This window comes from Athene noctua, chromosome 4, assembly GCF_965140245.1.
Source record: "Athene noctua chromosome 4, bAthNoc1.hap1.1, whole genome shotgun sequence".
Taxonomy (NCBI): domain Eukaryota; kingdom Metazoa; phylum Chordata; class Aves; order Strigiformes; family Strigidae; genus Athene; species Athene noctua.
The window spans coordinates 17,980,540-18,004,492 of record NC_134040.1 but is presented as its reverse complement, the minus strand read 5'-3'; the positions used below and the strand labels follow the sequence as shown (position 1 = coordinate 18,004,492).

Here is a 23,953-nt window from a genome sequence, read left to right as displayed (position 1 = left end):
CCAAACCTATCAAACATTTTAATATAACCTGCACATGTACTACTGGTCTCTTTCCCAACTGTAATTACCTCTCCTATCTTCAGACCTGCCAAGTGGCACATTAGAAAGCAGACTCAAATGTCATGTTCCATTTATTACATGATATTTATTCTTTCTTTGGCTCTTCTCCTGACATGTAGTCTGAGTCATTCAAACAAATTTGTTGCAAACATTCTTGCAGTCTCAGTTGTGATCACCTAGAGGATGTGGGGAAGGAAGGAGAGGGGTGGTTTGAGAAGGTATTGAATTGGAGTCAGCGATGAGGCTAAAATAATTATTTCCTCTAGAAACATTATGGGGATACAGCTTTTGGAAAAACAATAGCCAATGTATAATCAAAATGGTTTGACCTCAATTTGTGTTATAAAATTGTTCAATTACAACATCTGTACAAAGTTAACCTAGGCCAATCTTGTATTAATACTCAAGTTCCTCACTTTCTTTGGGATCTTAAATTCTGTCTCATGGGTGCTGTGGCTAAGACCACTGTTAACTGTCACATCACTGATCAGTTTTTCTTTAAAAATGAATAACAGGTCTGAGTGCCTCCCCTATTGAGCTGTCTACCACCTCAATCAGGTTTGTCCTCCAAGCACCCTAGGAATCTCTCAGGTTGCTTGTGCGCTACCATGTTGTGTTTCTAGCAGATGTCAGGATGATTGGTATTTTTCATGAGAGCTAAGGCATGCGATTGTACAGCATTTTCTCTAGTTATTTTTTTGAAGGCTTCATCTACTTACCCTTGATTGGGCAGTCTGTAATAGAGGTTCACCATGACGTTCCCCTGGTTGATTCCTGAGCCATGGATTTTCAACTGTCCTGTAGCCTATTCCATACTAAAGCTTCATTTATTGAAGTTCTTTGCATAAAGTGTAAATACTGTCCTTGACTTTCTCACTTCACCTTTCCTAAAAGCCAGTATCCATCTACTGCAGTTTTCCACTTGTGTGAACTATCTCACCATACTGTGTACTGCTAGTGAGATTATGTGCTCTCATCTCTTGTACTTGCTTCTGGTGCATTCATGTACAGTACTTAAGATGTGCCCCTGCTTATGCCATTTTTTCAGGGGGACTGTAAGATCCTCGCTCTTGTGTTGTCCTGTGCATTTACCCTCTTGCTGTTCTCCACTTTTCTGGGTTTCAGTCTCCACTTCTCTGTCAAACATAGTTTGAAGTCCTCCTTATGAGGCAAGCCTGTTGGCAATGATGATTTGCGTTATCAAATGGATCCTGTCTCTCAAGCAACCTTTGTTCCTCAGAGATCTTAAGAGCTGAAGTTCTGCTTGCAGCCATGTAGTCAGATTTTGTGTGTTTGCTCCTCTCAAAGCCTTTCCGCTGGACCAACACCTGGGCTCTTGTCACTCACCATTGTCCCTGGACTTGTGTAGTTAGCTATGATCTGCTGAAGGTCTCCTTTGGCAGTATCATGATGGCCATGTGGATGGACAACACATGATAATATTGTGCTGGCCAGATGAGCTGTAAGGGTTTCTCTGCAACGTTCCAGATTTGGACCATGGGCAAGCATCAGAACTTTTAAGACGACTAGTCTGGCTGCTGTGCAGAAGCATTCATCTCCCTGGGAGTCTGCAATTACTGTTACCCCTTACTGCTTTTTAGTTACACTATGGTGACCCATGATCAGGCTTAGATGCCAAACCTGACTTAAGGAGCTTGTTCTTCCTCACCTCTTTCCTGGGCTTTGTGCCTTTTTAGCACTTCAATAGCTACCAGTGGAAAAAGACACCCTTTCTGTTGCTGTAGGTCACAACTCCCAGCCTTCCTGGTCCTGGTTTGACAGATTGGGGCATTGCAAGTTAATAAAGCCAACCATGTTTCTTTTCAGTTTGGAGCTAGAAAATGTCAGGGCTCAAGTAACAATCATTTTGAAAGGCACTCTGGAATCAAGGAAGCAATCAGCCACCAAGAGACACAAATAATTCTGTAAATTAAGAGCAGATTTTTTTTTTTTATTGGTGAATCATGAGAGGTATAAACAAAGTATTTTTCTGACTGGTATCTGTAGGCTCTTAAGGTTCTGAAGAGTTTCAAAACTACTACCACTATTTGCTTAAGCATATTGGCTTATGAAGTAAAACAAAAGGTTTATTGAACTGTCTGGGTTCACATGGTTACGTTTTATGAAACAGTGGCAGCACATCTATATCAGTAGCTGTACTAGAAACTACTAGTATCTTCCTGTTTAGGCTAAATTAAAACTGTATCAATCCTTCTGAAAAGCAGCAGAACAACTTTGTAGAAAACAAATAAAGTGGAAGTAAAACACATCTTTCCAGGAAAAAAATTCTCTCTGTTGCTAGGTTGTACAAGTAAACTTCCTTTTAAGAGGAAAGATCAAGTATCCAAAGGTGAGGAAGCAAATGTCCACACTGAGTAAGACTAAATTATGGATTGATTGGGAAGTTCTGAGAGGACTTGTAAGGGGAGCATTGCTTTGGATAGGTGGGATGGAACTAGGTTTGGTGAAATAACAGAAGTGGGTTGGTGTGTACTTTGCTCAGGGAAAAAAAACAACCCACGGGGTGCTAATTGCCATCTTTAATACAAGCTGCATGGAAGTCTGTTTGGAAATTTCATTCTTCCTTAACAAACCGCTGTTTCACAGAGCTGGATTTTCTGTGCTCATGTTTTTGCATAGGTGGGAGCAGGCAGTAGGGGAAGCAGGTATAAGTAAAAGGCAGAAAGAAGTAACACCCCTTACACCCAGGGAGGAGGGAAGGGGAAAGTAGGTGTCCAAAAAACAAGGAGGTTTTGGGAGCTGACTGGAATGGTAAACGAGTTTACCTGTTGTTTGATTTACAAAGAGTTCAGAAATGAGAGTTAGTGTTTGTTCTTTTGGAATGAGTACAAGCATCTCCAAGAGATATTTCACTCCATTTGTGTCTTTACTTAGGTTCTTGAAATGATTGTCACTAAGTATTGGCTATCTGCTGAGCTAAAGTGGCTTTCAGTTTACAACATTAATGATCATTATAATACACAGTGTGATTTATATTTCTAGACTGTTGTGTTTGGGGAATTGCTATCTTAACTTCAGACTTCTTCATCTCTCTTGCTTTTTTTGTCCATAACCCTTTGAAGCCAGAAGAACTGGGAATTTGTGCAATGCTAATATGATGTGAATTTATATTACATTGAATCTAAGAGTCGGTGGATAATGCTTTAAGGTAATTTTCAGTGTATGCTTGGACCTTGGATTTTTGCTTTATAATTTTTGTAGATTGTGTTTAAAAACTGTATATATATTTGTGAGAGGACTGGTTTTGTCACTTAATTTGTGTTCTCACATAGTACTATATTAATTACAAAGAAAAGTAGAAAAATAGTAGAAATAGTTACATTTATAGCTGAGATAGATTTATAGCAAGTATAACTATAAGAAATTGGATTTAATAATATAAATCATATATTAAAAATGTAAAATAATACAAAATTGAAAGGTTAACTTTAACAAAATGTGACCCATGAAGCTGAACAGCTCCTGCGTGATAAGATAGCTTCTCTTGATTGTGTTAGGATTTTCATGTATTATTTAACATCCTAATTAAGATATGGTACATGTTTATTGTTCCTTATACTAGTGTATCATACACTCAAAACCAAAAAATAAATGTTATTTTTGATGGGAGAGTAGTATGTTTTGTTGTCTTAAAGGGCATCACAGCTGATGAGCAAATTTTATGATTCTAAATGTTGATGGTAGTTAGTCGTTTCCTGAAGATATTGGTATCTTTTATGTGGTGTGATGATAAAACAGTCTTGCAGAGTATTGTAAAATAGCTACATCTTTAATATAGACAGGTCTTGAGTATGATAAATTAGAACCCTCAAATGCTGCTTTGAATTATCCTCTTAGTTGAAAATAAGATTATTATTTGGAAGAAGAAAAGGGACACTTAGAAACTGTTTCTATATTGAACAAAACTTCTGTTATTGATAATGATGTAAATTCTTACCATATTTCATAGTTGTCAAGCATCTTCTGGTTGTTTGTTTTTTATTGAGTTTTTTGTTTGTTTGCTTTTTTTAAATCATCTGGTTTGCTCTGTGTCTCTTCACACAGTATGTGATTTTACCAAATACCTAAACAGACTAGTTGGTAAATCTGGAAAATAATTGGATTTATCTAATCCTCAATTTTAAAATGTTTTTGTTCAGATACAGAGGACTAGAGAGAACATTATGATATCAGAAGCAAAATAAGCTTCTTTTTTATATTTGTGGAAATATTAACCTATTAGATTATGTAATTTCAGGTGATCATACATGAGAAATTTCTGATTTTGAAGGCTTTCTCCCTTTTTTTTTTTTTCCAATGCCCCCTCCCATTCATACATGATTCTAATTCTCAGTGTAAGAGAGACTTCACTTGTACTATGAGGCTAATCCTCCCACCTTTAAGATTCTGTGGTGGTTATTTTAAGTCTAATGAGGTTGTTGGGGCATGGCTTAATAGGCTGATTGTGTGCAGATGGCAGTTGCCTTATTTTTATCTTCTAATTCTGTTGAATAGTACTATAGTGGAAGGAGTAATTAGTTGTGTCATAAATATAACAATTTTTGGAATTGCTCTCAGAATTTGAGAATACTTGTTGCCAGTGTTCTTGAATTTGCTTTCATTAACCACACTTTTGATTTACTGTTTTAAATGTTTCTTTTGTCTCCAGGTTTTGAAAGTATCTTAGAAGGGCTTTATGGACCAAGGCTACGAAGAGACCTCAGTTTATTTGAAGGTAAATGAGCCAGCATTTTAGTCCACTTACCTTTATTAGTTCTTCCTTTAGCATATATTGAATTCTAAAAAGGAAATCTTCAGTTGTTTTTCTTTCAAATGTGTATTTAATCATGTTGTCAATACTGTGCACAGGCAAAACACTAGGTAAAATGGTACCTAGGTTTTGTTCCTATGTGGGGAAATTTTGGATTACTAAGCTTACCTGAGAAGCTCTCGTGAGAAAGACTTTTTTGAAATACTGCATCTCATACTTCATTTTTTTGGACAGCTTTTAGAAAGAGAAGACAAGCTGCTAAGATTCTTACCAATATTAATTGGGAAAATGAATTTTCTTATAGCGGTCAAAACTAAAGCATTTTTTCACATCTTTATGTGTATATAAAGAAGTTAAGCTTTTTGTTTTTGTATATTTTTATCTATAAGTATATACATAAATAAAAAGTTTATTTAAGTGTGTGTGTATAAATATATAGAAATATATATTTTCCATTACTGTTATAAGACCTGTCTGTAGTCCAAATGGTTTTGGTTTTGATGGAATAGCTGTCAATGACACCTGAGTTTTTAGTTAAGTATGAAATTATTTGTCTGTCTTTACCAAAAGCAGAGAAGGAAAATCCAGCACAAAATTGCTTTGAAGTGTTCTGTCAAGTTCTTTTTCATGGCTTTAAATAATGTTCTTTCTGTTACCGAACCTTCACAATGTTCCGTTTCATTTCTTTACAATTTATTATCTTATAGTGTAATTTGTAAGGCATGTAACATACTGCTAGTACATGAGGCAGAGTGGCATATACTGTTTGTTTGCTTAGAATAGGTTTGGAATTTATTGCTTTAACTTGTTTATGGTTTTGTTCATACTATGCAAGTTTCTTGACCTGTATCATATGCATATTTTCAAGTGAGGGGGGGGAAACTTGAAATACTACTTCACTGATGTTTTAAAAATATTTTTTCACCACTTACAAAGCTAAGCATGCCACTAGTCAGATTTGGAAGCATTTTAAAAGTGTGTTAATTCAGGTTGAAGCTTATTTTGATGAGTAGTACTCCCATCTGCTGTGATAAACAAGCAGGGAAGAAAACATTGTTATAATAGTGTACAGTATCTCTTTTTTCTGCTTGTAATTGCAGTGTGTTCCTATGTATTGGGCTTTGCATTGTTTAGTGATTAAGGCTTTATTCTTTTGTATCAGAGTTTACATTTTGAAAGAAAATTCAGGACACTTTTTTTTTGCTTTTATGTAAGAAAGCAGAAAGTACTGAGCTAATCAGAATATGTGTTAAAGGAGCCTGATAGTGCACAATAAGGTGTTTATATATATCCTTTAGAGTTCCTGCATGCATATATTTGAGCTGTCTTGAAGTTTTAGTTTATTTACCTCATGCTCTTGAAGATTTCCTGTAACCTATTTAAGAGCTGTTATTTCCGTTGCATGCAGAGGATCTTTGGTATTTGATGCCTCAGTGACTTTGTCCTGCCAATTGAATTCATGTTTATCTAAAATGTAAAGTTTTGAAACTAATTTTTTTCCAATTTGCAAGAATGTCTGTCAGTAACATGCCTGAATCTTTCAAATATTAAAACTTGTTTTTGTTTGACACATCCGTAAAATTGATTTTATTTCTGGAGCAACTGCATAAGAGATGAAGGAGCATTAGGTTGAGATACCCACCTTACCTTGCTATTTTTTGGTTAGTTTTTATATAGTGTCTGTAACTTCAGTAAACCCGTTTGAAATGGCTACGTTTTGTACAAACACAGTAGAGGAGGTAGACCTTCTAGTATAGGATGCAAGTCTATTTCTAATTTGAGGTCTGAATTGCATTAGATTTGTTATAAATCTTTTCCACTCTCTAAAGACCATTTTTCACTTTACAGGTAGTGAAACTAAGATGCAAAGTAAAAAAATTTGCCTTAGTTGACAAAATATATGGTTGGCAGAATCAGAATCCAAGTTTTTAGACTCTTAGCAACATGCTTAAATCACTGTATCTTATAAGGTGTCCATTTTTCTCATTATAACCACCGAACCAGTACTGTCAGCATGCAGCATTATGCCTAATTAGCAAGAGTATCTATTTCTTTGAAGAAACCTCAAGAAATTACATGGCTGGCTTATCCAGAAATGTGTGAGAATCAATTGTGAAATACATGCCTTTTAGCTACAACAGCATGTTCTTCTTTTAGATTGCTTGTTTTATGTATTTTATAACATAACAAAAAAGAATGTGTATGGAATATAAGTGTGTTAATTGATATTTTTCCATAGTTCTCTTGAACATAGTATTTGATCTATAGATTATTGTATTCTCTTGAAGTTGCTTGAGAGAATAATAAATTGTAATGACCAACTTAGATATTAAAAGGCACACTTCAGTTTTACTAGGTTTTTTTACTTTTCAAAACAAATATCTTGCAAACCTCAGAAACAATCTTGCTGAGAAGCCAAACTAATTAAACTGAAATAGCCACCTATAATAACTGATAGTAACCTGAAGATGGCAAGATTTCTTCCATTATCTCAAAATTATTATATGATGTATAGGTAGGACTTACCTTGGGTTTGTTTAAACGGTTCTCAACAACTCTGTTATTCAGTACCAGTTTTTTTCCCTGATTGCTTTGATAGTGCAAGGGTTGCAAAGGTGTCGAGTTCTATGTCGTGGCATCTGACCTTAGTCATGCTCTTAACCATGCTCAAGGCTTCTTCCATCATTGAATCCTTAGGGCTTTCTAATCCTTCACTTACACCCATTTTTGCCCAAGTAGATTCACATATAAATTGTTAATTTTTACATTCTGCTTAGGGATAGTTTACTAAACTGGTAGAAGGCTTTTCCTCTAATCATCTGCTGTGTGTATATTTCCTTTTTTGGGATTATATGCTGAAGTTCTGTTCTCTTATGGACAGAGAAAAAACTGTTTTGTGGGGAAAAGCGGCTCATCCTTTCTGTGCTAGGAAACCTCTTTATACAAGACAAAAGGCTTATTTGAAGGAGTGATTTATTTTTCCTTAGGTTCTGGAATATTCATTCTTAAGTAGTGGGGTTAATTTATATTAGAAATATGAATCTAGTATAATTCAAGTTTTTATGAAATTAAAAAGATGAAGGAACATGATAAACACCTCAGATATTCCAGTGTACTTATTAAGAAGCAGTAGTGCTGTGTAAAAAGGAAGGGGGTGTTTTGTTTAGAATTGTGACAAATAGCTGAAAATTTATTGGGACATTAATGTAGAAAATACTGGAAAGTAAGTTGACTTTAAAGCTATTTCATATTTAGATTTACTAGACAATTCACATTTTAGAGGTAAACATGGAATCGGTTCAATACTACAGATGTCTGTAATTTGTTTAGTTCAGCATGACCTCTTGGGAAAAATTGTTTGGGGAAACAAATATTTTAATGGCTTAAGAAATGAAAAAACATAGTAGTTTTAGTCAAATTCACCATTTTATTCTTTAAAAAATTGAAATAAGTTTAACAGCTTTGTACTAAATTGTTTCAAGTAATGCTCAGTATTAAAATGCTCTTTGCACAGTTTTTTCTCATGGGCTAGCTAGTGTTTTCAGTTGTCAACAAAGCTTTCTTCAGCTGACCCCAAGCAAGATAAAATGGAGAGGGGAGATAATCATGATCCCAAACTGAGTGCAGTAAGAGAAAGCTTGTGCTGCTTAAACTGCCATCTGTGCCTCTGATCTTTCTGAGAGTATGGTTGTCTATCTGTAGTCAAAAGCTAACACTGGTCTTGGTATGTTTCCTGTGGTGGTGACCTGAGACTGTTGGATGCCTGATATTTGATATATCCTGGTATATATGTGCTATCTGATGGCAGTTTTCCTTAGTTCACTGGCATACTTAATGTGTTATTTTGAACATGGCTTATATTTCTCTGAATAAATTTGGTGTTATGCAGAGCTGATGTTCCTCAAGGTTTGCTTTTTTGGTGACACACAAGGATCGTTCTCTAGCTAGAATTTTAACAATGGAACTTCAGGATTATTACAAGGCAGAAGAATTTATCTGACAACATAAAACCTGTCTTGGAGTTGTGCACAGAATTCCAACATTCATAAGGAGATTTACAGTGGTTGCAAGGAAAACTATGAAAACATCTTGTTATAAAAGAATAGTGTGCGGTTTTTTTATCTGTGGACATCTTAAAGAAATAGTTCTCACAGGCTGGGATAGCTAGATTAATTCAGAAAAAAATAACTCTTTTTTTTTTTTTTTTTGTTACTGTCCAGTCAAGAAAAATCCCATTTCTGTTTTTAATCATCAGCAGTCCGACCTATCAAAACTGCTGGTTTGCATCCCTGGAAGCATATAATATGTTGCTAATACAGAATTCTGTTCTAAATTACTATTTTAGAGTTGAGTAAACTAGACTTAAATAATAATACAGAGTTACTTGAGTTATGTCACACTCAGCTTAAGGACCTAATTTTTTTGGATTCATTTTGTTTCTGATGGTGCCTCTGTAATATCTTTAAGAAAGAGTAAAAGCTCAGCAGGGGTGGGGTGGGGGCTGTGTAGTGGGAAGCAGCCCTGCAGACAGCAAGATCAGAGAAGAAAGAGGGGAGAGGACATGCTCCTGGCAACAGAGCAGAGATTCCCTTGCAGCCCATGGAAGGGACCATGGTGAAGTAGGTAGAACCTGCAGCCCATGGAGGACCACGTTGAAACAGATACCTGCACTGCAGCCCATGGAGGACCCCATACTGGAGCAGGTGGAGATGCCCTGAACTGACCCATGGAGGGCCCATGTTGGAATAGGTTCCTGGCAGGAACTGCAGCCTGTCGAGAGGAGCCCACCCAGGAGCAGGTTTTCTGCAGGAACTGTGGGCCTGTGGAGCAGTCTCTCCCTGAAGGAAAGACACACACTAGAGCAGTTCATGAAGAGCTGCAGCTGTGGGAGGGACCCACACTGGAGCAGTTCATGAAGACTGTAGCCCATAGGAAGGACCCAACACTGGAGCTGGGGAAAAATGTCAGGAGGAAGGAGTGGCAGAGAAGAACTGTTATGAAGTGAGGACAGCCCCTGTTCCCCATCCTCCATGTGCTATTTGGGGTGGGGAAGGAGGCAGAAGAGTCAGGAATGAAGAAGTGAAGTTGCAGCCTAGGAAGAAGGGGTGATAATGCGGTTTTAGTTTTGCCTTTCTCATTATGCAGACCTATTTTCATTGGTAATAAATGAAAATAATTTTCCCCAAATTGAGTCTCTGGCTTGCCTGTGACAGTAACTGGTAAGTGATCTCCCTGCCTTTATCTTGACTCACAAGTGGTACAGAGAAGAGGAGGAAACATATTAGGTAATGAATAAGGGGGGAAAAAGGTTGTTTAGGATAAGCACACGAATTGGAAATTAATGGGATGGACAGGACCTTGGTGTAGTTAATTAGGTTCGTATTCATCTGCCAAAATGCTGCAAGTAGGATACTGTAGGAAAATGTACTGTCTACAGTTTAAAGAAGTCAGGTGTAGATGTAAAAGAAAGGCATTGTCTTGAGATCTTGGTCACCTGTGTTCAGGAAACAGGTATTCGAGTGAGAACTATGCAGAAAAGATGGGGTTGAATCTCAGGAGAGAAAACTGGGTGGGCTAGATAAACCTAGCAAAATGAAGTGTAAAGGAGGGATAATTATATTCTCTGTAAATATATCAAGGTACTAAATAACTATACAGTTATTGTTCATGGGTATAAGAACAATGTTGTCACAAAACCAAACTGGAATAATTTGCCGTGAGTTACTTTAAACAGAATATTAGGAGGTTAATTTTTAACTATTAGCACAGTTGCTTTGGGAAAAGCCTTAAAGCAGTTGGTGGTTTGGGAAGAGAAGGGTATATGGTGGAAAACTCTTTAACTTTTGAAACTGGAGCTTAATAACTTGTTTAAAGAGAATAGATGGAGTGTCTCCATTCAGTATGAGTCAGTATGAGAAGACTGGACTTGATATAGGTGATCTATTTAAATCTTGTATTCCCTCAAGACCAAAGTACACCTTCTGATAAAACATATAAAATTACTTTAAAGTTTTCTAAATGAATCAAGTGCTACAAGTGAATATAGTGGTTTGGTTTACCTATAATGATGGTATCAAATCAATTAAAATATTGCAAGTACAACATACAGAGCTCAAGTGGTGAGGAATCCATATCCTAATTCCTAGCTTAGTTTACTACAGGTTTATGCACATTTGTTAAAAGTGTGACTACAAATTACGAGAATTCAGAGCTTTATTTACAGTATTAGGATGCCTCTAGTAACTGTGATAGGTAATCAACTGAAATCTATGCGTTTACCTTTCCTTTTAAGAAGAGCGTGCTCTGCTATTTGAAAGTTGAACCATGTGAGCCAGACAGGACTTTGGAAATACCTGAAGAATTGGATACTACTAATTATATTGTACCAATAAATGCATGTTATATTATGATGGAATTTATTTAAGAGAATGTAGGATTTGTATCTTGTTCTCAAAATTCATTTTTACTTGTTTAAAACATCTGCCTTTTTTTCTTCTTTTAAGACTGTGAGCCAGAAGAGCTGACTGACTGGTCTATGGATGAGAAATGTTCCTTTTGTAATTTACACAAAGAAACAGTCAGTGTAAGTATCAACATGGTATCAAGAATGACTCCCCAATGCCCAAGTTGTGGTTTGAAAGTGAGAATCGGAGAACTGAATTTTGCAAATAGGTTAATACTGCATTTTGACTCAAGATAGTTTGAGAGGGAGTGAGGTGGTTTGGCTTTGTAGTATCTTTTTAGTGATTCTTTTTCACTTAATAGCTCAATAATTTAATTGTATATTGTACTATCAGTATACTAACTTCTGAAAGGTGTTGTTATCTTCATATATCTTCCAGGATCGTGCATCAATTATCGGTTCTTCACAGTCAACGCCTACAGAGGAACTGTCATCTCAGGGCCAGTCCAACACTGATAAGATTGAATGCCAAGCAGAAAACTATCTAAATGCACTCTTTCGAAAGAAAGGTAATAAAAGCATGTCTTTTACATCAAGGGATATAACACAAATTTAGAAGAATCAAATTATTTAGGGTTGATTTTTGATTCTTAAGTAGTTTTTATTTGTCTATGGAATGTTGTTTCTCTTCTTTATTCCTTTGTTTTTTCTTAATCTTTTTCTTTGCTTACTTGAATCATCAAAGGAAGCACTACTCTTCCTATTTGCCTGTTGCATTGTGTGTTGTTATCTTGAATTCCTTTTCATTATATTTTCTTGGGTTTTTTAGCCATGAGCTGCTACTTTGTTTTTATGCTAACTTCAGGTGCCATTCTCTGGAATTTTAAGCATCTAAACATTTTCTGTTCCTAAACTTTGCCTTCTAGTTTTCAGCAGGAAGACCATTTAACGTGAGAGAATGTGTCTTACAGATGACAAAATGGGATTTGGGATCTTCTCGTGCAAAAGCTGCTACTTCAAATACATCCAAGACAGAGGTTGAAACTTCTTATCAAAATACAGTATTTAGTAGCCCATTAATTCTTTGGCTATCCTTGTTCTTTGGCACTCAGCAAGTTATAGCAGTATGTGAGTGACTGACAAGTCAGCTTGGCTCATATAAGTTACTTAGTCACTGTCAACAGCCACAAAAATATTCATTTTCTTCCTTAAATTTCTGTATAAGGAATGAGAATACAGCTCTACTCAGAAACTACAACTTCCACAGGTTTTTCTTGGGTTTAGTAGGTGTGCTTGGATGTCAAATAGCTGAGTATGACTAGAATGACAGCCCTCTTGCTCTAACAAAGAATTAGAGGGAGTCAGACACATTCTCTCCCTTCTCATAGGTGAGAGAAAAAATAAAGTTAATTTTCTCCCCTTTACATTACTGTAGCAGGAAGAGATTACTATGCCCTTGAACCTAGGGTGGGTGGAATCTTTTTCTCTATGGGGCATCTGTGTGTTCATCTGAAGTTTTGCTTTAGGATTCTAAAGAACTTTAAATGGAGTGCAACAGCATTTTGAGTCCATTTTCGTTCATTGAGTTTCTTTGAAACCAACTGTTCTACATTTGAAATAAAATGTCCAGTGAAATTGCCACCTCACTACTTCTGAAATTCTTACTGTATTTTCATCACAGGCCCAGTTGCATGGCATCTCCCTAGGCAGGTATTTTAATTCCTTCAAATTTCTACTTTCTTAGATCTTTTCTTGGTCTTGATGTACAGGTTTTTTCACATTTGCCTGCTTTATGTTTCTGCTGGAGATGCTGTTGTTTGATACTCTTTAAGAGGAACCTTTATCAAGGGAGAAGTGAAACTTGGTGTGACCTCACCGTACAGGAGTGACTGACTTCTGTGAAGTTTTTTGCAAAGAGCGTTTGGCTTTTAGCATCTTCCTTAGGTTTTTTGAGTAACGCTAGGTTAAAAAGGTTTTCTCTGTGGAAAATACTTTGGGTTTGTTTTCCAAATTTTTTTGTGTGTGTGATTCTCTGAAGTATTTGTGTATTCTTGCATAAGAGTTACTTTGCTGAAGAGTTTTCTAAGAATATTGTTTCAGTTCAGGTTCCAGCAAAGTTTCCAAATTGTGGGAAGTGAAAAGGAAGAAATCTGGAAAGGGCATGTGAAATCACTTTGAGGTATTTAAGTAATTGTCTTGGCTTTGTAGGGGGAAGATGAAGAGTTTTACTAGGAAAATCCCAAGTCTGCTTTCTTAATTTTTGTAGGTTTTTGAGATCAGTTATCAACTTAGGAAAAAAGGAATCAAAAAATTTAAAGTAATTGCTTGGCTAGGGAACAGTTCTTATACCTGGTACTAAAACAGATGACCTTTCAGTGTCAAAAAAAAAAAAAAAAGTAGAATTCTTGTTCGGTTGTCTTTAAAATAGAAGTAACACTTGTTTTGATTGCAAACTCCTCAAGATCATATACTCTTACTGTTTCATTTAGGGCTTTTGTGAACAACTACTAAGACTGGTGAGCAAAGTTGAGAGTTGCATTTATTGTTCTCATAATTCTTTTATTTTAGAACGTTAGTATGTGGCTGGGTTTAATTTTGAAGACTGTTTTTTTTGGGTTTGGTTTGTGTTTCTTTTTTTTTTTTTTTTCTATTGGGAATCCGGTTTAGAAGATCTCAAAACATGCAGCTGTGTTATATCATTGTCTACAGTATACAACCTTCAGGCATTCATAGATGAGGATTTATCTGTAGAATCTAAGAAAAAGATAATTCCTCTGTCCTTTTAAGAGAATGATAAAATTACTGACAAGATGGGTAAACTCTTGAGAGGCTGTAAGGCCTTCCTGTTAGGAGCCTATCTTTACTATGTGCTAGTGAAAGACCAGTTTGGTAGGTAGTTGTTTGTAGGAAAACCCTGTCCTCAGCAGGCATCTCAGTAAAGCCAAAGTAATTTTTGTCATCGAACACGAATTGTTTCCATTAAACAACATAACTGAAACCCAGGTGCTTTCTTCCGAAGTATAACATCTCTCTTTACCCATTTGGTGTTGTAAGCCGAATAGACTGACAAAAGAAAACGGGTGTACTTTAATGTTATGTAAATGGAAAAGTGTCACAAAGAAGCAGGTACAAGGAAACTCAATGATGTTCTTTAAAAACCTTATATTAGGGGTTTTTTTCTATGAATATCATAGAATGTGACATACATGATCATCATTACATGGCAGAACCATATGGTTAAGAGGTTGATCAGACATTCTGATCGTGGATTATTAATTTTCTGGGTTTCTAGTGATCCACACTGTATCTTCTTGGAAGTTTTCTTTTTTCGTGCAGTATTAATGTGAGCTCTTTAAACAAAACAAAGAGAAAAGGTCATTTAAATACATTCATAATTGTGAATCAGATTCTATCTTCAGAATATGATCCACTAGGAGAAGATAGAAACCTGAAAAACTTTTGTAGAATTTAAGGAACTGAGGCACAAAATTAGAGGGAGAAAATTGTCAGAATGACTTGACTCTTTCCAGATTCTCTGGGCAGCTCTGTCAAGTATCTTCAGTGACATGTTTTCCATACCAAAATAATTTCTCTAAGTTTTTTGAAGTTCTTCCTTGTTTCTAGGTATGTCTCATATTCTAAAATATTTCCATTCATAACTATGGCTTTCTTACCCCATATCATATACCTGCATTTAACTCTGAGTTCTCCTGCTCTTTGCTTAGTTACACCTCAAACACATAGATGTCACAAGCTGGTTACGCTTCTTGGACAGCGTATATGTAACTTGGCAGACATATGGAAATGTAATCTTGCACACATCATTTCAGACTACAAAAAAGTGTTACTTTCTGAGGTGTAGTTTTCAGATGTATGTGCTACTTGATCCAGTACCTGCCATTTCTTTTTATTAATAATTTTAAGAACTCTAATTTGCCCTGTCACAGCTTGTGCAGTAAACTTCTGTGACACTCTTGTTATTCCTCTTTCTCAAGTTTATTGGGAAAGAATGTTTAGCAGGATTTCAGCTGCCTTCTTGAAGTAAAACACTTTTTGTGTTTACTGCTCGCTTGCCAGTGTTACTGTATTCACTGACTTCTGAATTTCTTGGTCATTTTCAACTACATTTAAGAAAACCCTTAGAGATATGACTGTGTATAGAGTAATGAAAATTACCATCTGAGTAGAGGAAGGAAAAACATTGAATCTTTACAAGAACAAAATTAGAGTAAACTAGGCTCTTATTCCTTCCATTTGTTTATCAGTCCAGTTAATTAAGCTTAATCATGATACATGGCTCAGAATAAATTGCTGTACTGTGTTTTTAACTTGCTGGTGATCTAACAGTGGGGTGGACGAGTTTACAGGTAGAGCTGAGAATATTGCTGTCAGGATTTGGCTGTTGGAGTCATTCTAGAAAACGTGGCCTTTTTGTGAAAAGGGAAGAGCTGCAGTGAATACAGGAAACACCAATAAGCATCCAGGTGTTCTTATTTCTGCCACTCACACAACAGGGTTGTAAGGTACAAGGGGGTTTGTGATTCCCTGTTGATTTCCACTGCCCTTTGGTATTGTATCAGAATAGAAATTAAGTCACTATTGACTTTTTAATGAAAAAATACTGTTTTTCAAGAAATAGAAAACTATTGTGGAATACTATTGTGGGAGCTTTTAACTCCTTGTCCTTTGTTCTGCCAAATACACATGTAAGTCTGGAATATCAGTTAAATGTGTTATGTTGTGCATTGCAGTCTAGCGATCATACATAGTGTTAATGTACAGAAGAGTTAAGAAGATGGATTTGGATGGTTACAATGTGGTGCAGTACATAAACTGGGGAAGTCTTAATCCTAAATATGAGCTTTGAATTAAATCACTGCACATCATCTTCATGCAAATCAAATCATCTTTATTACTGCCTTCTCTTGCGTTCTGACTGTAATCTTGACAATCACAAGCAGAAAATATCATTGTATCATACAAATGTGTCATTTAGCCTTCTCTTATTGTAATACTATCAGGAGGTCTACAGTGATCTGAGAGAAACTAGAGGAACATCAGAGATACCTTTTACTATATATCCTTAGGGACTGTTCTGCTGGGTTTGAAGTAGTATATGTGTGCTTACATGGTCCACAGAGTAATGCAGGCAAATCAACTATGTGGAAAATGGAAGTTTAAACATATGTAGGCATGTAGCTATAAAACTCTGTAAGAAGCTATAATCATGACTCCTAATAAAACATCTTAGAATAAAAACCTTTTAGGTAATACAAAGTATATCTGGTGCCATCTGCTGATAATAATTAAGAAATATTTGCTAGTGATATTAAGTTCAGAGACCTAATACTTACCCTAAAATATATTAAACTACATTTAAAAATTTTATATGACTAATTACAAATTTCACATGTGTAGTGAAACTTCACCACTGTGAATTTAAGATTACAGGTCTCTACATGTTTCCATTGCATACTGTATAATAATAAAACTTCCAGCCATTGAATGGAAGTAATTAGACTTTATATAATACACTTCAAATCTTCAAATGTGTGTACTCAAGGGCCTTATATTGATAAAACATTATATAAAAGTTGCATTTATCCTTAAAGTACTTTCTTTCAAAAACTTACTATTTTCTTTTTGAACACTGTACATGAAACTATATAACCTTTTCTTCTTTCTTTTGAATAACATCTTTAATATTTTTGTTCTGTATCATTTGGAGAGCTGTGGGAATTTATTTTTAACTGCAAAATACTCTGGAAGTTATGCATCCACAGCTTCATTCTCCATTAGGAAGGAAAGCAGCATTAGTAGGAATAGATCAAGAGCAGCTTTCGGTACCTCTGAGGAGGTTACTGAGAAGGCAGCATCAAACTCTTCACAGTAATGTATAGCAGTACAGTGGAAGATTAGACAAATTGAAATGAGTTCTTTTCTGTGTAAGGAAAAATGAGGACAGATAAGCAGTGGAACAAGCTACCATAGAAGTTGTACAGTCTCTGTCCATGGACATATTCAAGACCTAACTGGATAAAACCCAGAGCAACCTGATTTGATCTCATAGTCAACCCTGCTTGGAGCAGGCAGTTTTACTAGAAACCTCCCAAGGTCCTTCCAACATAAATTACAATTGAATGACTTACACAATAGAACAGTCAATGTGATAGTGACACTATTGGAATTTATGGCATTAACCTTAGACTGTGTGATTTAGTCCTGTAGATTGAATGTATTATACATTAGCAGTAAGAGCACTTTGGATGCACTCCTGGAATATCTTCCAAATGATATGCTCTCAGATACCTCCCCATCTCCAACCCCGTGTTACCTTTTAAGAGTAAATCAACTTAAACTCTGTAAACTGCCAGTAGCTGTAGCAGTTGAATAGATGAGAAATTTTGCTGCATTTATTCTTCCATAGGGAGTATTCAGAAATTATTAGAAAAAATTGAAACAAATAATAAAGAAAATATAAGAACAAAAAAAATAAATCCTTTGTTATCCCAACTAGGTCAAAAGATCAGTTTATTCCTAATGGAAAAGTGGGCTTCTCCTGCAGTTAAAAGCGGTTAATGTGTGAAGAGTCTAAAGTGGAACAGAAAGGCAACAGAAACTTGGCAATTCTGGAGGAGCTTTGTTCTTGCAGTTCTATAATAATTGATGGTGGGGTTGGTGGTTAATAAGCAGATATTTATTCCAGGCTGTTGTGTTTTCCAGCTGATGGTGGGTGTACTCTATGCTTTATGATATTTTGCTTTTTAAATGCACAGGATATAAAATACCTGTCTTTCCTGTTTGCACTGATGATCACGTGTTCTTTAAAAATCTTTGAAGACGTTTTTCCTGGGTGCATGCAACAAACTGCTTTCTCTGTATAAGGAGGGTCATTCCAGACCAGATAGCTGGTAGGCCATTCAGTGTTGTTGATGTTTCATGTATCTCATTCTGTGAGTTTCTTGGTTACTGGCTGTCAGATTTCTGTTTGCTTGTGTCTGGGTTTGTTTTGGTTTTGTTCAGCTTTTTTTTTTTTTTTTTTAAGCTAAGCTACTGATCGTTGGTTTTGGTTGTCTAGACCTAAAATTCCCCTGTCATGCAGACATTTACTTTTGTTCCTAAATAATTCAGTTTTTCAACTCTATTGGTTAACTTTCCTTGTTCTTTGGTTATTTTTTGCATATAAATTAACATTTTTACACCTGTTGCCTTGTTGCTTCAGTATCTTTTGTTGAGTTTTTTCTTTCCCTGTAAGTGTGTGTCTAAGATGATAAAATTCCAGATGATAAAATTCCAGTTGAACATTGATTGATTTCATTATTTAAGAATTGGGAAATACCAATAAAGAATATCTGTGCCTGGGTGTTACATGATGGAGAGACATTTTTTCTTTGTACATATCCTCCATCATTTAGAATTTTACCTCATACCTTTCCTCTAGAAACTCCTATCAATTGTAAAAAATTTTTTTAGAGATCTGGTTGAAAGATTGTCAAAAGATAGAGCTTCAATCATAAGCAAAATTGTTCTGTAATGCCTTAGATAAGGTCTCTTGAAGTCAAGAAATCTAGCATATACTCAGTGTTTGAAAATGGTGGAGCTTCACCTGTCTCTTAAAACATTATTGAAAGGGCAAACAAAAGGTATTGACAAGAAGCATCTGAACAGTAGGCTGCCCTCTCGTATGCTTTAGACAGCAGATCACATATGTGCATGTTTGTAATTACTTGCAATACTCTGGTGAAAATGAAGTCTCAACATGGAATATGTTTTGAATAAACCTGAAAAACAACAAAAATATCTTCCACACATTCATCCTAAACTTGAGCAGCATTCTTTGATCTATCTCAATGGTCTCTTTATTACTAGTAGATGGATAGTTTCACTGACATAAAATGTTTGAGCAAATATGCTGTGTGATCCTCAAGCTACCTATTAGGAAATTTACACTGCGTGTGCAAACATCTACCTGATCCAGTCCTTTTAGTTTCTCCACCTCCTTGAAAATAAAACTCAATTTATTGTCTGTCTTATCTGTTTCAGATGAATTTAAGTATTCTGGTAACTGACACAATGTCCTTTGGCATTGCTTTTAGGCAATCAAGGCTGACCTAAAAGCTAATTCTTCTGTATCACGTTCACACTTACTTTTAATCTTTAAATTGCTGTCCCTTCTTGCTGAAATCTGTTTCAGTCATTTTCTGTGAACTCAAGGATGGGCAGTGGTTAAAACACTGAAAGGGCTATTTTTGTAGGGTGTGTGTAGAGATGAGGAAAAGAAGGAAGAGGGGAATAGTGAAATGAGTACTACTACTGCTGCTTTAAGGAAGAACAGAGATCTTTGAGTATGAGCAATTGTGCTTGTGTTGTGAAATGAAATATTGTAGTCATCAATACAGTATTGCATTGAAGCGCAGCACAATTAAGAAACTCTATGCTAAGTTACATATCTTTATTTTGTTCATCTTTCTGGTACTTCTCTTTATATTAGGATTCTTCAGTGATTCACAAAAGTAGTTTCAGCTGTGCTCACTAAGAGGTTTAACTTTTTTCTAGATGACAGATAACATTAAAATAAAGTCATAGGTATCTCATGTTTGATCCTTTTGTATTGTATTTTTAAAATGTGCCTTTCTATGGGACTGATACATACACAAACAGAAAAAAGGGTACATACAGTTTAGAATAGGAAATAAAGATTTTCTCCCAGATGATTTTGTTGGTAGCACTTTGAAAATGTCCTAGAAATGTCCTGCAAATCCTGTGGGATTTTACAATAAACATTTACAACATAATTGTAAAATTGAATCGCTTGTATTACTGCAATTTTATGGGACATTTTAAGTAGCAGAATATCAGTTTTGATATTGGAATCCTGAATCTACAGTGGGGATTATAAGCTGTAGATGAATATAATATGTAGGTGAAACAGATTTTTTTTTTCTTTTTTTAATATCAGCTCCTCAAAAGTCCAACTGTTCTGTTATGAAAAGGACTAATCTATAGAACTGTGCTTTAAAGTTATTTTTTTCTTACAGTTGTGCTTTGAAAGTAATTTCGTTATGTATTAATTCATAGATTTATTTAGCTTTCACTGGTGTGATTCAAAATTCTTTATTTTCAAAACTGAAAATGAACAGTCTACAAATGAAAAGTCATTTATTTATCAACAATAAATACAGATTCTGACTCCCATACTTTCATTATTTATGCACCCATATAGTTTTACTTGAATGCTATTACAGAGGAATAAGGTAAAAATTACTGATGTGTGCTAAACATGTTCTTCCAAGTGACCTCCAGTTAGGAGTGCTCATAAGAAAAACTTATAGACATCTGAATTAATCTGTTCATTACATATGTTCTTATTACAAGCATTTATTTTGCTTATAAGAAATATTTATTTAAAGAAAATTAATTAAATTTTGTTTTTTAATACATCTGTTGCCTGTGCTGTTCTCTTTTATTCCTAGATCTTCCTCAGAACTGTGATCCTAACATTCCCCTAGTTGCTCAGGAATTAATGAAAAAAATGATCCGTCAGTTTGCAATTGAGTACATTTCAAAAAGTAGCAAAATTCAAGAGAACAGAAATGGTTCATCATTTGAACCAAGTCTGATATGTAAAAGTATCCAAATGAACCAAACGGAAAACTCCCTTCAGGAAGAACAGGATAGCCCTCTAGACCTCACTGTGAATCGAACTCAAGAACAGAACACTCAGCAAGGTAAACTTCTATATCTGCTTATTTGTGTTTTGCTGTCATTTATTACCTTATTAGGTCTTACTCCCTTTTAAAAAAAAAAAAAGTGTCTGTGTCAAATATCTATATGTTTTGTCTTTCCAAAGTAATAATCAGTATAAAGGGGGGGGAGGGGAATTACATAATTAAAATAAGGTTAAAGAAAAAATTGGCATTGCATCAACTTAACACCTAAACACCAGGAAAAATGTTATAAGGGAACTGGGAAAACAAAACAAAACAAACCACCAAAAAAAAAAAAAAAACACAACCAAACAAAACCCAAACCAAACCCACATTCTTTCTAGAAACATATTTCATCTTGTTTGTTGGCAGATGAATATTCTCATTTTTGAATGCCCGCATTAAATATATGGCATTGGAATTTTTCTGATTTAGAATACTGAATCTAAGACGGCTCACCTGTGGATGTCACAGGTACCAGTGGTTCAGAATTTTGTTGAAGAAATGGCTGTTAAGCCTTCTGAGAAAAAGAAGAAACATAGTGGAATTCCAGAGAGCAAAGGTCATTCCATCTGTGTCAGCCCTTGGACACTTTGATTCTTTAAATATAGAGTGGTTAGAATGATGGAAAGAGAAGATTAATTTGGGAGGAAATTTCCATACTTCATGCTTTAATCATTATAGTTCTGTGCAACTTTCTTAATTGAGTGTAAAGCTAGAAAAAGAAAAAGTCTGTCTCACCCTCATATACAAAAATAATTTCTTTGCCTCAAGAAATATTGCTATCCAAAACTGATAACACTATAATCACAAGAGTGTTTTAGACTTTGAACTTGATTTGGATTAGCAGCAATTTTCAGGAAGGGTTTTGACTGTCATGTGCAACTAAAAGCAGTGACAAAAGCAGCTTTTGTCTTTTATACATACAAGGGTCCCTGTTAATCCAATAATACTGCAAACCAAAGGGAAAAAGTTTACCTGTATGTCATGTACCATACTAAAAAAGTTAAAAGAAGGTAGAACTGCAGAATTAAATTAAAAAAAAAAATACATTGGTCAAAATGAAAGCAGATTTCATGTGTGTGTGCTTAGTGATGCAGTCTTTAATTAGATGACATTAAATTGGGGGGGGAGGGGAATTGTGACATGGATTTACCTTGCTAAAATACCTATTCTAGATTTAATTTTAAGCATACTTTGACAGCAGAAGCATTAAGAAATTGTGGAATTCCTGCTTTTATTTTGCATGGTCTGCAGAAACCAGTTCATGCCTGGATTTAGCAAATACCTTGTGCAGATTAAATCCTGAGAAAATACCTGCTATGCTTTGTCATACCCTCTGCTATGGATGAATTACAGATTTTAGAGATATAAAATTGGCAAGGTTTAACCACATTTCTTTTTCAGCAGCAATAAAATATTTTCCTGATATCAGCATTGTAGCCTGTTGTTTACGTCGACAGCTGGTTATAAAGAATAACTATTTTAAAATGTCTGTGAGGGAGAAAAGTCCCCAAAGACAAGTTCTGGTCCTCTCTGAGCCCAAATAAATCTTTGAGGAATGAAAAGGAAGGCAGATGGTGAACAGGGCAGGGATGGGAAAGAAATTCTGCTGCCACCCTTAGCTATTTGAAAATTTGTTGATCTTTTGTCTGAGAAAAACTTAAGAATATAGAGAAATTGAGGTATTTATTTTAATTTTTCTTATGATGAGGCTAAACAGCAAGTTTAGAATTGTGTGTCTTCAGCAAAACATCTGAGGCTAAAATAGTTTCTCAGCATACATAGTTTACTATGTAAAAGTTTGTAAAATATTGTAGATTCTCAGTGACGTGTTTGCTGGAGTGTTTTGCAGATGTTAAAGATACTAGTTTTGCTGTGAAGATTAGAGCTACTGAAATGAGAGGAAGTATTAAAACAAGACTGTAGCTGGAGAAAGATTTCAAGCCATCTTATCTTATCTACCAGGGAAGTTGTATTGTGCTTCCTGTTTCCCATGAACATATCAATTTTTGAGATGTCTTAGCTTTCCACTATAGTGGTAGCAACACAAGTAAGATCAAGATGGAATAAGTCAGCCTGCTCTTTTTATTTGCATTGTGTTCTAGGTGTAATGATTCATGAAAAGTTCTTTCGATTAGTTATTGTCAGAGACTATGTATTATTATTCTACCTACCACTTACTTCAGTCCTTTTCCTGAAGAAAGCTTGGATGTATTGAATTGTTATATGCTTACAGTATTGAATTGTGAAATTTTAAAATTTGATTATTTTTAAAAATATATTATTCTGTCTGACAGTATAATTCTTCAGTCTGGAGACTTGTAAAAACTATACCACTGTTCCCTTCTTAGTAGTGTCTTTTAATTGTCATGCAACTCTTTATTATTTGCTATTTGTAATTCCTGTTACAATTTCCAAATGAAGGGCAGTAACAGAGTAGGAAGTTCAAATTTGTATGTTGCTCTGAATCCTCAAAGCTGACATTTTTTTCATTGAAATCCTGTGAAGCAGATAATGACCTAAACATAAATGCTTCAGGTTCATTTTCTATTTAGGTAGATGCTTTATATTTACAGTAGTTGTCTTTAAAATTAATGATCTAAATAATAAAACAGATAATATTGTTCCTGTATCAGTAATTCTTGGACTTGAGAGGAAGGTGTAAGCTTTATTTTCTAGACTACTAGAAGTGTTTTTTTACACTGAACAGATCTAAGCGAACTGCTAGTTCAATACTGGAAAAAGATTCTGCTAGTGAAGATGTCTGGGTGATCTTATCTTCATTTAAGAAAGTTTCTTACTTTCCTCCCATGTCTGTGGGCCATCTTTGAAGTACTCTCAAAATACTCAGCTCTGACACTTCCAGACCTGATAGCCCTGTGTATTGGGTTTACATGTCAAGGTTTTGGTAGTTGGGGAGGGCTACAGGGGTGGCATTTATGAGAAGAGGTCAGGGGCTGCCCTGTGCTCGGCACATTCACCTCTGCAACAGGCCCACAGCAGGCCGAG

General features: G+C 35.4%; 1 protein-coding gene across 6 annotated transcripts in view; it reads left to right on the top strand.

Annotated features, from left to right (window-relative positions):
* LCORL (ligand dependent nuclear receptor corepressor like) overlaps window positions 1-23,953 on the top strand; it is an 83,093-nt gene that overhangs the window by 23,099 nt on the left and 36,041 nt on the right. For all 6 annotated transcript variants that reach the window (XM_074904571.1, XM_074904572.1, XM_074904569.1 and 3 more), the window contains exons 2-5: window positions 4,730-4,795; window positions 11,335-11,414; window positions 11,674-11,803; window positions 20,708-20,962. In XM_074904571.1, coding sequence (XP_074760672.1) covers window positions 4,730-4,795; window positions 11,335-11,414; window positions 11,674-11,803; window positions 20,708-20,962 — 531 coding nt within the window. The remainder of the gene's footprint in view (window positions 1-4,729; window positions 4,796-11,334; window positions 11,415-11,673; window positions 11,804-20,707; window positions 20,963-23,953) is intronic.